Genomic DNA, 13,203 nt, shown 5'->3' with positions numbered 1-13,203 from the left:
TCGCGGTAGACCCTCAGATTATGAGGGTTTGTTGTAGTGGCGCCCCCTACGCAGAGTTTCGCGTAATATTCCCTATTCACAAATAAAATTAAAATTTTAAATGACTTTCAGTTATGATTATAAGATTTTAAACCATTTTATGCCAAAAATGCCTTAGGCACATCATTTTGTAAAGCTAAGAGTATCAGCTTTACAAAATGATGTGCCTGTGCCAAACTGCTGGATCGATTTCTATCAAACAAGCTAAGAACCACCGCAAGGAAACTCGCTTTAAACCGGTCCATCCGTTTGAGAGCTAGGACATAGACAGACATTGGCGTCAAACGTATAACACCAGCCACACAGAGCTCTTTTTACGTCGGGGGTGAAAAATAAGTGCACGCGCTAAAATCTTGCTTTAGTTTACATAATTCTAACAATTCTCATATTCCAGCCCCTCGACGACTCCACGACCTCCCTGGTGCTCGAAGACAGCGCGGACCTCAAAGACTCAGGAGTCAACTTCGCCTACTCCGTGACAGTACTGCAACATGGATGTGTCATACACAGTGTGCTGCCAGATCTGCCTTGGACGCTAGCTAAGGCCCTGAGACCGTCCCACACCCTGTATAATGGTAAAGATATTTCAGGAACTGGTTAAGTTCGCGCCGCTTCGCCTTCGAGTCAAGTTCTCACGTAGGACATTTCCATAGGTATCAAAGGATGGTTTCTTCCACGAATATCGTGGAAGCAAAATTAACCTACGCCTTCGTCGCAGGTGTAAGAAAATCCACGGTTTTCTGCTCAAACTGTAACCATCATATGGGTGAATCAACTTTTTCTTGTCATTCATTTCCATGGTTACGGTCAACTGGGTCACTTTAAATCCTGGTTTTATAGCATTTAAATTAAGTACACATGTATTTTAGGTAGTTAAGCCCTTTCCACAATAAGCTATCTACCAAGCGCGATTATATAACTTGGTACACAAAAGTTCTTCTAAGAAACTACTATTGTCGCCTGGCTGATAGGACAGAATAGATTGCAAAGTTCGAATCGCCCTCCAGGTTCAAATACTTTTTTATAGGACAGTTGAATCAGTTTCCCTATGTGGCGCCTCACTAAAGAATCTAATCACACCACTTGTTGCACAGAGGACCACCTTCTAGTCCACATACCGAACCTCTTCACCCACCTCATCGACATCAGCCCAGACCACTCGCCGTGCAACCATATAGTGCTGCCTTGTGATGAAGCGGGGGGTGCACTGGCCCCGCTGCTCGGCTGGGGGCCGCACGCCATGGTACGTGCACTTCCCCCTTGTAGACATCAGCCCAGACCACTCGCCGTGCAACCATATAGTGCTGCCTTGTGATGAAGCGGGGGGTGCACTGGCCCCGCTGCTCGGCTGGGGGCCGCACGCCATGGTACGTGCACTTCCCCCTTGTAGACATCAGCCCAGACCACTCGCCGTGCAACCATATAGTGCTGCCTTGTGATGAAGCGGGGGGCGCACTGGCCCCGCTGCTCGGCTGGGGGCCGCACGCCATGGTACGTGCACTTCCCCCTTGTAGACATCAGCCCAGACCACTCGCCGTGCAACCATATAGTGCTGCCTTGTGATGAAGCGGGGGGTGCACTGGCCCCGCTGCTCGGCTGGGGGCCGCACGCCATGGTACGTGCACTTCCCCCTTGTAGACATCAGCCCAGACCACTCGCCGTGCAACCATATAGTGCTGCCTTGTGATGAAGCGCGGGGCGCACTGGCCCCGCTGCTCGGCTGGGGGCCGCACGCCATGGTACGTGCACTTGCCCCTTGTAGACATCGGCCCAGACCACTCGCCGTGCAACCATATAGTGCTGCCTTGTGATGAAGCGGGGGGCGCACTGGCCCCGCTGCTCGGCTGGGGGCCGCACGCCATGGTACGTGCCTTTGCCCCTTGTAGACATCGGCCCAGACCACTCGCCGTGCAACCATATAGTGCTGCCTTGTGATGAAGCGGGGGGCGCACTGGCCCCGCTGCTCGGCTGGGGGCCGCACGCCATGGTACGTGCACTTCCCCCTTGTAGACATCAGCCCAGACCACTCGCCGTGCAACCATATAGTGCTGCCTTGTGATGAAGCGGGGGGCGCACTGGCCCCGCTGCTCGGCGGGGGGCCGCACGCCATGGTACGTGCACTTCCCCCTTGTAGACATCAGCCCAGACCACTCGCCGTGCAACCATATAGTGCTGCCTTGTGATGAAGCGGGGGGCGCACTGGCCCCGCTGCTCGGCTGGGGGCCGCACGCCATGGTACGTGCACTTCCCCCTTGTAGACATCAGCCCAGACCACTCGCCGTGCAACCATATAGTGCTGCCTTGTGATGAAGCGGGGGGCGCACTGGCCCCGCTGCTCGGCGGGGGGCCGCACGCCATGGTACGTGCACTTCCCCCTTGTAGACATCAGCCCAGACCACTCGCCGTGCAACCATATAGTGCTGCCTTGTGATGAAGCGGGGGGCGCACTGGCCCCGCTGCTCGGCTGGGGGCCGCACGCCATGGTACGTGCACTTGCCCCTTGTAGACATCAGCCCAGACCACTCGCCCTGCAACCATATAGTGCTGCCTTGTGATGAAGCGGGGGGCGCACTGGCCCCGCTGCTCGGCTGGGGGCCGCACGCCATGGTACGTGCACTTCCCCCTTGTAGACATCAGCCCAGACCACTCGCCGTGCAACCATATAGTGCTGCCTTGTGATGAAGCGGGGGGCGCACTGGCCCCGCTGCTCGGCTGGGGGCCGCACGCCATGGTACGTGCACTTCCCCCTTGTAGACATCAGCCCAGACCACTCGCCGTGCAACCATATAGTGCTGCCTTGTGATGAAGCGGGGGGCGCACTGGCCCCGCTGCTCGGCTGGGGGCCGCACGCCATGGTACGTGCACTTGCCCCTTGTAGACATCAGCCCAGACCACTCGCCGTGCAACCATATAGTGCTGCCTTGTGATGAAGCGGGGGGCGCACTGGCCCCGCTGCTCGGCTGGGGGCCGCACGCCATGGTACGTGCACTTGCCCCTTGTAGACATCGGCCCAGACCACTCGCCGTGCAACAATTGCATAAAACTACACTCAAAACAAAAAAAAAACGTTTTATATAGACATTTATTTATTTATTTATTTAAAACTTTATTGCACAAAAGAAAAACTTAATGTACAAAAGGCGAACTTAATGCCATGAGGCATTCTCTACCAGTCAACCTTAGGGCAAAGCAGAAAATATTGTAGGCGATGAGTTTAAAACTAAAAGAAATTGTTATTGAAAGAATTGAGTCCTAATACACATAAATTAATTATAAACTACTTAAATACATAAAGACACACACTTAAATAAAGATTTACACAAAAAATGCCTTTATTTTAGTAGCCAAAGAATTAAAGTTATATAAATATAAATAATAGATACATTCTTTGTTTTTGTTAATCAGGTTGATCTCTCTACGCTAGATGTCGTAACACTGAGCATATCCGAGAAAGATCTCGTGTCGGCGTTCAAAAACACTGTTGCTGAGAACAAGATAGCCATCGTGCACTATCTAGTGGAGCACGACGGTAACACAGAGCTCGCTGAAGAGGTTTGTTACTAATTGTTTGAAATAAAATACTGTGTTTTCTAAAATGAAAGGTTCTTTTATTTTGCTGGTTTTATTTAGTATTGAAAAGGCTTGTCATAATGTTTGAAAAGTGAACAAATATCTAACCCGGCTTTATAATGTGCCATTACTGTCTTCGCATGAAAGACCCGTTTTCATTGCTCTTTAAAGTGTTTAAGTGTTTTAAAATATTTAATTGCAGCTGATATCCTGGTTGTGTCTAAACCAGCGTCCAAAAGACGGCGACGTTTTCGTCCGAGTAATGCAAGAGTATCTCATTGCGAGCGCATTCTCTCTGACAAGGCGCTCGCTGCCCGCCTCCGCTGTCCCACTGTTGGACTACCTACCCAGCGTGCTGCAGACCGAGCTCAATGACGTTAGGGTAACGTGCCATCATTGTCACACACACACACACAATTTTTTATTGAAGTTACCATAAAATAAAATAAATAAATTAAATATTACTATGACTTCGCCTTAGTTCGATTATAATAGGGACCGTGCGCGTTGGAGGGTCTGCCATCTTGTGGCCTGAATCGGAACCATAAACATGCACATTTACACGTCACGTGTTTTCTTGTGCATAGTAGGTTCTGCCATCTTGTGGGCTACATCGGAACAAAAAACATCACACCTCCTACAGTTCATGCACGCTCCCTATAGTGTTTAAGAGGCTGTCAACACCCAATGTCCTTGAAATTGATGTTACTTAAACAGTTTTTTAAGAAAGACTATTTGTTTTAGTCAAGTAAGAAAAATATATATTCATATTAATTATATTTCAAAGACCGTGGTTGTACTCGATACATGATTGAACGAAATCGGCTCGATAGAAAATAATTGCAAAGATTGGTCTTAAAATCACAATTAAACGGTTCTATGTCTTTATTGTTTTGACTTATGGGTCTGCAATTAAAATCACAAATTTCAAAACATTTATATCTAAACCGCTATTGAGTAAAATATTACACTAATAATAGTAATAATCCACTTTTTTTTATTTAAATATTTTTCTTATTATTCCCTCGCCCAGGCCCAGTAACATGCGACAGTGCTATCCCATTTACTCCGATACAAATAGACAGTGTGCGCGCTTTAGGTATTGACAGCGCATTTCGGTGACAGGTCCGCGACGTGTGCGTAAGCGTGAGCCTCGAGCAGCTGTGGTGCGGAGCCAGCGTGGTGCTGGCGCCGCGGCAGCGCGTGTGCCCGTTCAGCGAGGACGCGTGGACGCGGCTGTGGCGCCGCCTGGCCGCGCCCGCGCCGCCGCGCGCGCAGCCGCGCGCCGTCGGCAGGCGGCTGGCCATGACCATGCATTGCTACCAAGTGAGCGTTCTCAGAAAATAACGTCCGTTTGGGTAAAGGCGCGTTGATGTCTTTTGACCTACACAATCGGTAAATGTTGCATATTTAAAATTATGGCAAATTAATATTTCATTTAAAATATCAGTGGTATTACCTATACAATTTTTGACATATGCCATTATCGTCTGGCAAGCCATTCAAGCCAAATTTGAATAATTTACATGCGAAGGGGGTGTCCCTTATTGAAAATTTGAATTTCTGTTCTTTTTCTGACAAAAAAAATGATTTGCCGAATAAAAATAAAGTATTTAAAATTATTTTAACAAGGTTGTCTGGAAGAGGTCTGCTTTACCGATAAGACCGCCTGTTGTTTACCTCTACTTATGTTTTGTTTCTTGCTGTACAAATTTTCTTGTTTAGGTGTAGAACAATGAATCTTGTATCGTATTGATGATGACCGATCTGGCCTAGTGGGTAGTGACCTTGCCTACGAAGCCGATGGTCCCGGGTTCAAATCCTGGTAAGGGCATTTATTCGTGTGATGAGCATGGATATTTGTTCCTGAGTCATGGGTGTTTTCTATGTATTTAAGTATTTATAAATATTTATATATTATATATATCGTTGTCTAAGTACCCTCAACACAAGCCTTATTGAGCTTACTGTGGGACTTAGTCAATTTGTGTAATAATGTCCTATAATATTTATTTATTTATTATATTATATTTGACTTCTAGCCGGAAGCGCTGTCCCGCGGCAGCACCCCGCTGTCGCCGCTGGCGCCGGGCGGAGGGCTGGGCGCGCTGGGCGCGCTGGCGGCGCCGCGCCGCGCCTCGGCGGCCGCGCACGACGCGCTGCCCTTCGTGGAGCTGGACGTGTGCACGGCCAGCAGGCAGGAGCACGTCACTGCCGCGGTGAGTTGCCTGCTCTAGGGTCGCGCCGGCGGCGCCGCGCCGCGCCTCGGCGGCCGCGCACGACGCGCTGCCCTTCGTGGAGCTGGACGTGTGCACGGCCAGCAGGCAGGAGCACGTCACTGCCGCGGTGAGTTGCCTGCTCTAGGGTCGCGCCGGCGGCGCCGCGCCGCGCCTCGGCGGCCGCGCACGACGCGCTGCCCTTCGTGGAGCTGGACGTGTGCACGGCCAGCAGGCAGGAGCACGTCACTGCCGCGGTGAGTTGCCTGCTCTAGGGTCGCGCCGGCGGCGCCGCGCCGCGCCTCGGCGGCCGCGCACGACGCGCTGCCCTTCGTGGAGCTGGACGTGTGCACGGCCAGCAGGCAGGAGCACGTCACTGCCGCGGTGAGTTGCCTGCTCTAGGGTCGCGCCGGCGGCGCCGCGCCGCGCCTCGGCGGCCGCGCACGACGCGCTGCCCTTCGTGGAGCTGGACGTGTGCACGGCCAGCAGGCAGGAGCACGTCACTGCCGCGGTGAGTTGCCTGCTCTAGGGTCGCGCCGGCGGCGCCGCGCCGCGCCTCGGCGGCCGCGCACGACGCGCTGCCCTTCGTGGAGCTGGACGTGTGCACGGCCAGCAGGCAGGAGCACGTCACTGCCGCGGTGAGTTGCCTGCTCTAGGGTCGCGCCGGCGGCGCCGCGCCGCGCCTCGGCGGCCGCGCACGACGCGCTGCCCTTCGTGGAGCTGGACGTGTGCACGGCCAGCAGGCAGGAGCACGTCACTGCCGCGGTGAGTTGCCTGCTCTAGGGTCGCGCCGGCGGCGCCGCGCCGCGCCTCGGCGGCCGCGCACGACGCGCTGCCCTTCGTGGAGCTGGACGTGTGCACGGCCAGCAGGCAGGAGCACGTCACTGCCGCGGTGAGTTGCCTGCTCTAGGGTCGCGCCGGCGGCGCCGCGCCGCGCCTCGGCGGCCGCGCACGACGCGCTGCCCTTCGTGGAGCTGGACGTGTGCACGGCCAGCAGGCAGGAGCACGTCACTGCCGCGGTGAGTTGCCTGCTCTAGGGTCGCGCCGGCGGCGCCGCGCCGCGCCTCGGCGGCCGCGCACGACGCGCTGCCCTTCGTGGAGCTGGACGTGTGCACGGCCAGCAGGCAGGAGCACGTCACTGCCGCGGTGAGTTGCCTGCTCTAGGGTCGCGCCGGCGGCGCCGCGCCGCGCCTCGGCGGCCGCGCACGACGCGCTGCCCTTCGTGGAGCTGGACGTGTGCACGGCCAGCAGGCAGGAGCACGTCACTGCCGCGGTGAGTTGCCTGCTCTAGGGTCGCGCCGGCGGCGCCGCGCCGCGCCTCGGCGGCCGCGCACGACGCGCTGCCCTTCGTGGAGCTGGACGTGTGCACGGCCAGCAGGCAGGAGCACGTCACTGCCGCGGTGAGTTGCCTGCTCTAGGGTCGCGCCGGCGGCGCCGCGCCGCGCCTCGGCGGCCGCGCACGACGCGCTGCCCTTCGTGGAGCTGGACGTGTGCACGGCCAGCAGGCAGGAGCACGTCACTGCCGCGGTGAGTTGCCTGCTCTAGGGTCGCGCCGGCGGCGCCGCGCCGCGCCTCGGCGGCCGCGCACGACGCGCTGCCCTTCGTGGAGCTGGACGTGTGCACGGCCAGCAGGCAGGAGCACGTCACTGCCGCGGTGAGTTGCCTGCTCTAGGGTCGCGCCGGCGGCGCCGCGCCGCGCCTCGGCGGCCGCGCACGACGCGCTGCCCTTCGTGGAGCTGGACGTGTGCACGGCCAGCAGGCAGGAGCACGTCACTGCCGCGGTGAGTTGCCTGCTCTAGGGTCGCGCCGGCGGCGCCGCGCCGCGCCTCGGCGGCCGCGCACGACGCGCTGCCCTTCGTGGAGCTGGACGTGTGCACGGCCAGCAGGCAGGAGCACGTCACTGCCGCGGTGAGTTGCCTGCTCTAGGGTCGCGCCGGCGGCGCCGCGCCGCGCCTCGGCGGCCGCGCACATCGCGCTGCCCTTCGTGGAGCTGGACGTGTGCACGGCCAGCAGGCAGGAGCACGTCACTGCCGCGGTGAGTTGCCTGCTCTAGGGTCGCGCCGGCGGCGCCGCGCCGCGCCTCGGCGGCCGCGCACGACGCGCTGCCCTTCGTGGAGCTGGACGTGTGCACGGCCAGCAGGCAGGAGCACGTCACTGCCGCGGTGAGTTGCCTGCTCTAGGGTCGCGCCGGCGGCGCCGCGCCGCGCCTCGGCGGCCGCGCACGACGCGCTGCCCTTCGTGGAGCTGGACGTGTGCACGGCCAGCAGGCAGGAGCACGTCACTGCCGCGGTGAGTTGCCTATTCTAAGGTTGCGTCTGTTTACACTATTATTATTTTGACTCTTACTCTGCCTGCGTCTGCTGCCGGTGCAGCAGGCTTTTAATGATTATATTCAGCTCAGAAACCGGTTAAATTTAAAATTTCCAAACCATTGTCATGTACTTGGCGCAAAACCTTTTTATGCAATGGCGGTCGTAACATGCTGTTCCTGAACACACCATAAAGAGCTTATAATAGATGTTTAGATAATGCAATGTGTCCAATTCATAACTTTAATCACACATATCGTGGTGGTTAGCTTCCAAATGCACCGAGAGATGGCGCTGTCACCTGCTCAAACTAGCTAACGACTGTTTGCCTTAGAACATCAAGTGTGTATTTTTATATATTGTTTGTGAGACTTGTTTGGGAGATAATTATAGTTGTTTAAAGTTCAAACGGCTTTAATTTCGAAAAGGACCCTTGGTACAACCTTGTTCATGGTCCATCGAGTCGGATACGGTGTTTGTAGTGCAGTGCGTGTGAGCAGAGCTACTCTTCGCATCGACCCCATAGTAGCAGTGGATTGCTGTTCGGAGGGATCGATTTGGCTGGCAGAGCAACAGCGACGGTGGCGCCATCTAGCGAGAGCCAAGCGGAATACACTAGGAGGTGTGTTGCCAGGAGAGGAGGACAGCGGAGAGGGGCGTAAGCAGCGCGTCACAACAGATCAAGGTGGAAAGTTGATTTAAGTGAAAAGTGCAAACCGTGAGTACATTTATATTATTGAGTACGCGAAATTCAACCTTATTTCAAAGAAGTTCAAAACTTTAAAGATCAGTGGAAGTTCATCAAGAAAGTTAGACATTTTCAACCTTATAACTAAGGAGTGCTGGACTTGGTGCAGATTTAGAATAAAAATTAACTTGTAATATTTAGCTTCATTAGTTTAAGGACTTAGAATATTTAGTAAAAAAACGAAGGTACGGGGAATCCATGTCGGATTTAGGCCGATATTTTAAACACTTGTAATTTTTTACAAATTTTACTTCGAGAAGAATTTGAATTTTCTAAGTGTCAAGTTTACACTTGTGTTAAATTAATTTAGTTTGTGCATGAAATAGTTCTTGTAATTATAATTTAGAAACGTTGGAGATTTTATAGATTTATTTAGTTTGTTTCAACATGGAATCTTTGGTAAATTTTCAAATTGATTTGTCAACTCGTATAACTAAGGCGAGAAGTAATTTTAAAAAGTCCCCTAAGGAGCGTATAACTGAATATTATGTTGAAAGTAAGCTCGAGGCATTGGAACAGCTGTGGAATGATTTTAGGCAGGGTCATAAAGAGCTACTGCATACAGCTGATGCTTCGTTACTAAGTACTTTGAAGTATACAACCGACGATATGTATGAATCAACAGAAGATCAGTATATGACATACAAGTGTGATTTGAAATGCATTTTAACTAAGTTCCAGTCTAATGTAAGTAAGATAAATGTGAGTGCAAATGAAAATGTAAATAAAAGGTCTTCTTTGGTCAAATTACCTAAGATTAGCATTCCCACATTTTCAGGGAAATATACAGAGTGGCCCACTTTTCGGGATTTGTTTGTGTCATTGATACACAATAACACGGAGTTAGATAATGTACAAAGGCTGCAATATCTTAAGGGTTATTTGGCCGGGGAAGCTGAGCAATTGATTCGGCACACACCTGTGTCGGACGCAAATTACGCGCAATGTTGGAAACAATTGGAGGAGCGCTATAGCAATAAAAAATATATTTCGAATTGCATTTTGAAACGTCTGCTTAGTCAACGGAATATTACGACTGAGTCAGCAGGTTGCTTAAAAGAGTTGATGGACACGTCTTCCGATTGTTTGAACGCATTACAAAATTTGGGTATAGATGTATCGTCTTGGGACCTAATTGTGATTCATTTACTTTCACTTAAATTGGATGCCGAATCCAGAAAACAGTGGGAGCTGAATGTTGCAACTAATGTGTCGGCGGATGCGTTGCCGACGTTTAAAGAATTTCAAACGTTTTTAACGAATAGATATCGAGCTTTGGAATTCATTGAACCGAAAAATGTATACAAGGCAACACCAGTCAGTTCAAAGGCTACCAATAATAAAGGTCACACAAAGGTCTTGCATGCGACCACCATAGTAAAATTAAGTTGTGAATTTTGTGGTGAGGACCATAAATTATGCTTTTGTAAGAAATTTGCTAACCAGGAATATGAGAAGAGGCACGAGTTCGTAACCAATAATAGAATTTGTTATAACTGCTTAGGTAGTAATCACGGTGTTAGATTTTGCCAAAAAGCCACCAGTTGCAGAGTATGTCAGAAAAAACACCATTCCTTACTTCATCCAAAGGGTGTTCCAACGGGTAATTCAGGTAGTTCAGATCAATCAGTTGGAAGGGCAACTAACGGGCCCTCAGATGGAGGCTCTATTCAGGCTTCAGAGGAGACTACACCGGTAGTGACTTGTTTTGCGAAAGGTCAGGTAAAAAATCGAGTTTTGTTACCCACGGCAATCGTGAACGTTGAGTCCAAAACAGGTCAGTATCGGCCATTCAGAGCTTTGTTAGATCAGTGTTCACAGGCCTCTTTTGTAACAGAGGCCACAGTTCAAGGGTTGGGATTGCAGAAAACATCTGCCAACCCTACAATTTCGGGATTAGGAGATGATCCAAGGTCAGTTAGGTCAAAGGCAACCGTAACTTTAAAACTCCAGTCATTAATGGATCCGAACTTTAAAATAGAGGTAAAGTGTTTTGTTTTGACAAAAATTACCTCTTTACTTCCTGAGAGGCAAGTGTCGGTTCCGGATTGGGTACAATTAAAAGACTTGTGTTTGGCGGATAAAAACTTTGATACGCCCAATAAAATAGACCTTTTACTGAGTGCAGAAGTTTATAGCCAGATTTTGAGAGAAGGTTTATTGAAAGGACCAGCCGGGTCCCCGGTAGCTCAGTGTACTGCCTTTGGCTGGATAGTGTCTGGAACAGTGCGCGCCGCGGGAGTAGATAATCAAATATCCGTTTTCCATACACAGGTGGAGGACAATGAAATAATAAAAAGATTTTGGGAATTGGAAAATGAGCCTTTATTAAGTTCACAGATTTTAACAAAAGAAGAACAGAGGTGTGAAGACTTGTTCTCAGCCACGACGCGTAGAGATGAAACTGGAAGGTACGTCGTGAAGTTGCCATTTCGCGATGAGGAGTCGACCTGGAACAATGGGAACTCTCGTGAGATAGCAATAAAAAGGTTAAAAGCTTTAGAAAGAAAGTTCACAAAAGATAAGGTACTAAAGGAGAGATATACGGAAGTGATAAATGAATACTTACAGTTAGGTCATATGGTGCCTGTACCAAATCAAGAGATTAGTAAACAAAGATCAGCTTACCTGCCCCATCATGCAGTCGTCAGAGAGGATAAGATAACCACAAAGTTCAGGGTGGTCTTCGATGCGTCCTCCAAAAATGAAGACGGCGTGTCATTGAATGACAACTTGATGGTTGGGCCTACACTGCAGCCAGACCTGCGACATTTGATCATGAGTTGGAGGAAACATCCAGTATGTTTAATTGCTGACATCGTTAAGATGTACCGAATGGTGAGAGTAGCAGAAGAAGATTGCGATTTTCAACGCATAGTGTGGAGAAGTTCGCCGGAAAATGATATACGGGACTACAAGTTACTTACTGTCACGTTCGGCACAGCTTCAGCGCCTTATTTAGCAGTCAGAAGTTTAAATCAAGTCGCCACAGATCATAAAGAAGAGTACCCAATGGCATCAGAGAAAGTCGCAAGGGAGTTTTATATGGATGATCTGATGACCGGGTGCGAGACCATAGAGGAGGGTACAAGATTATATCAGGAGATGAAGGAACTATTAAAGAAAGGTGGATTCATTCTACAAAAGTGGTCAAGTAACAAAGATGAATTACTACAGATAATAGATGACTCAGGAAATGGAGAAAATAACAAGCAGGACAAAGCTTTAGAATTTAAACAGGACAACATAGTAAAGATATTAGGACTCACCTGGAATAGAAGTCGCGATGAATTTCAATACTCGGTGAAGCTGCCTCCGTTGTCTGCACCTGTAACAAAAAGAAAAATTATATCCGACGTTTCGCGGTTATTCGACCCCCTGGGGTGGATAGCTCCGTGCGTAATAAAAGCTAAGATATTCATTCAGCGATTGTGGATAGCAGGGACAGAATGGGATGAGGAACCACCATCAAGCATCTTAGAAGATTGGTATACTTACCGCAATGAACTGGCTCAACTTACTAACTTCAGTATTCCGCGGTGGATGTTCACAAAGGCAGATGACGTCGTCACCGAATTGCATGGCTTCTCGGACGCATCCAATGTCGCCTATTCTGCGGTTGTTTATTTGCGCGTTATAAACGCAAATTCAGACGTCCATGTCGTCCTAGTTAGCGCTAAAACCAGAGTGTCACCCGTTCGGCAAGTCAGCATTCCACGTTTGGAGCTCTGTGGTGCTGCCCTGCTGACTAAGCTGTTGGTTGAGGTAGCTGGGGTTTTGAATATTCCCAGGACCGATATAAGAGCTTGGACTGATTCCTCAGTAGTATTAGCATGGCTAAATAAACATCCAAGTAACTGGAAAACGTTCGTAGCGAACCGAATTTCTGAAATCCATTCCAAATTGGAATCCTCGCAATGGTTTCATGTCTCCACGAAGGACAATCCAGCTGATTGTGCTTCGCGAGGAGTTCAGCCATCGGAGCTTGCAGAATTAGGGCTGTGGAAGTTCGGTCCGAAGTTTCTATGGAATAAGGACATAGCATACAACAGGTTAAAGAACAACGAGACCAATCAAGAGCAATCTTTAAGAGTTCACATTGCTACGAGTGAGATAGCAGTGCCGATATTGGACAAATATTCTTCGCTGCAAAGGCTGATTAGAGTTATAGCATTTTGCAGGAGGTTCGTCACGAAAAAAGAAATAATTAATAAAGGTCAAGAGCTTAAGCATTTAAATAAATGGGAACTCGATGAAGCGTTAGTGACTTGCATTAAAATAAGTCAGGTTGCTGAATTTGAAGCTGAAATAAAACAAATAC

At 50.5% G+C, this 13,203-nt stretch overlaps 1 protein-coding gene across 1 annotated transcript in view; it reads left to right on the top strand.

Moving 5' to 3' along the window:
• Positions 1 to 13,203, top strand: part of LOC133518638 (protein pigeon) — a 40,562-nt gene that overhangs the window by 11,033 nt on the left and 16,326 nt on the right. The window contains exons 6-11 of the mRNA XM_061852321.1: positions 434 to 614; positions 1,134 to 1,282; positions 3,445 to 3,591; positions 3,812 to 3,991; positions 4,735 to 4,935; positions 5,652 to 5,828. Coding sequence (XP_061708305.1) covers positions 434 to 614; positions 1,134 to 1,282; positions 3,445 to 3,591; positions 3,812 to 3,991; positions 4,735 to 4,935; positions 5,652 to 5,828 — 1,035 coding nt within the window. The remainder of the gene's footprint in view (positions 1 to 433; positions 615 to 1,133; positions 1,283 to 3,444; positions 3,592 to 3,811; positions 3,992 to 4,734; positions 4,936 to 5,651; positions 5,829 to 13,203) is intronic.

The sequence above is a fragment of the Cydia pomonella genome, chromosome 6, assembly GCF_033807575.1.
Source record: "Cydia pomonella isolate Wapato2018A chromosome 6, ilCydPomo1, whole genome shotgun sequence".
NCBI lineage: Eukaryota > Metazoa > Arthropoda > Insecta > Lepidoptera > Tortricidae > Cydia > Cydia pomonella.
This window is presented reverse-complemented; position numbering and strand designations above follow the sequence as displayed.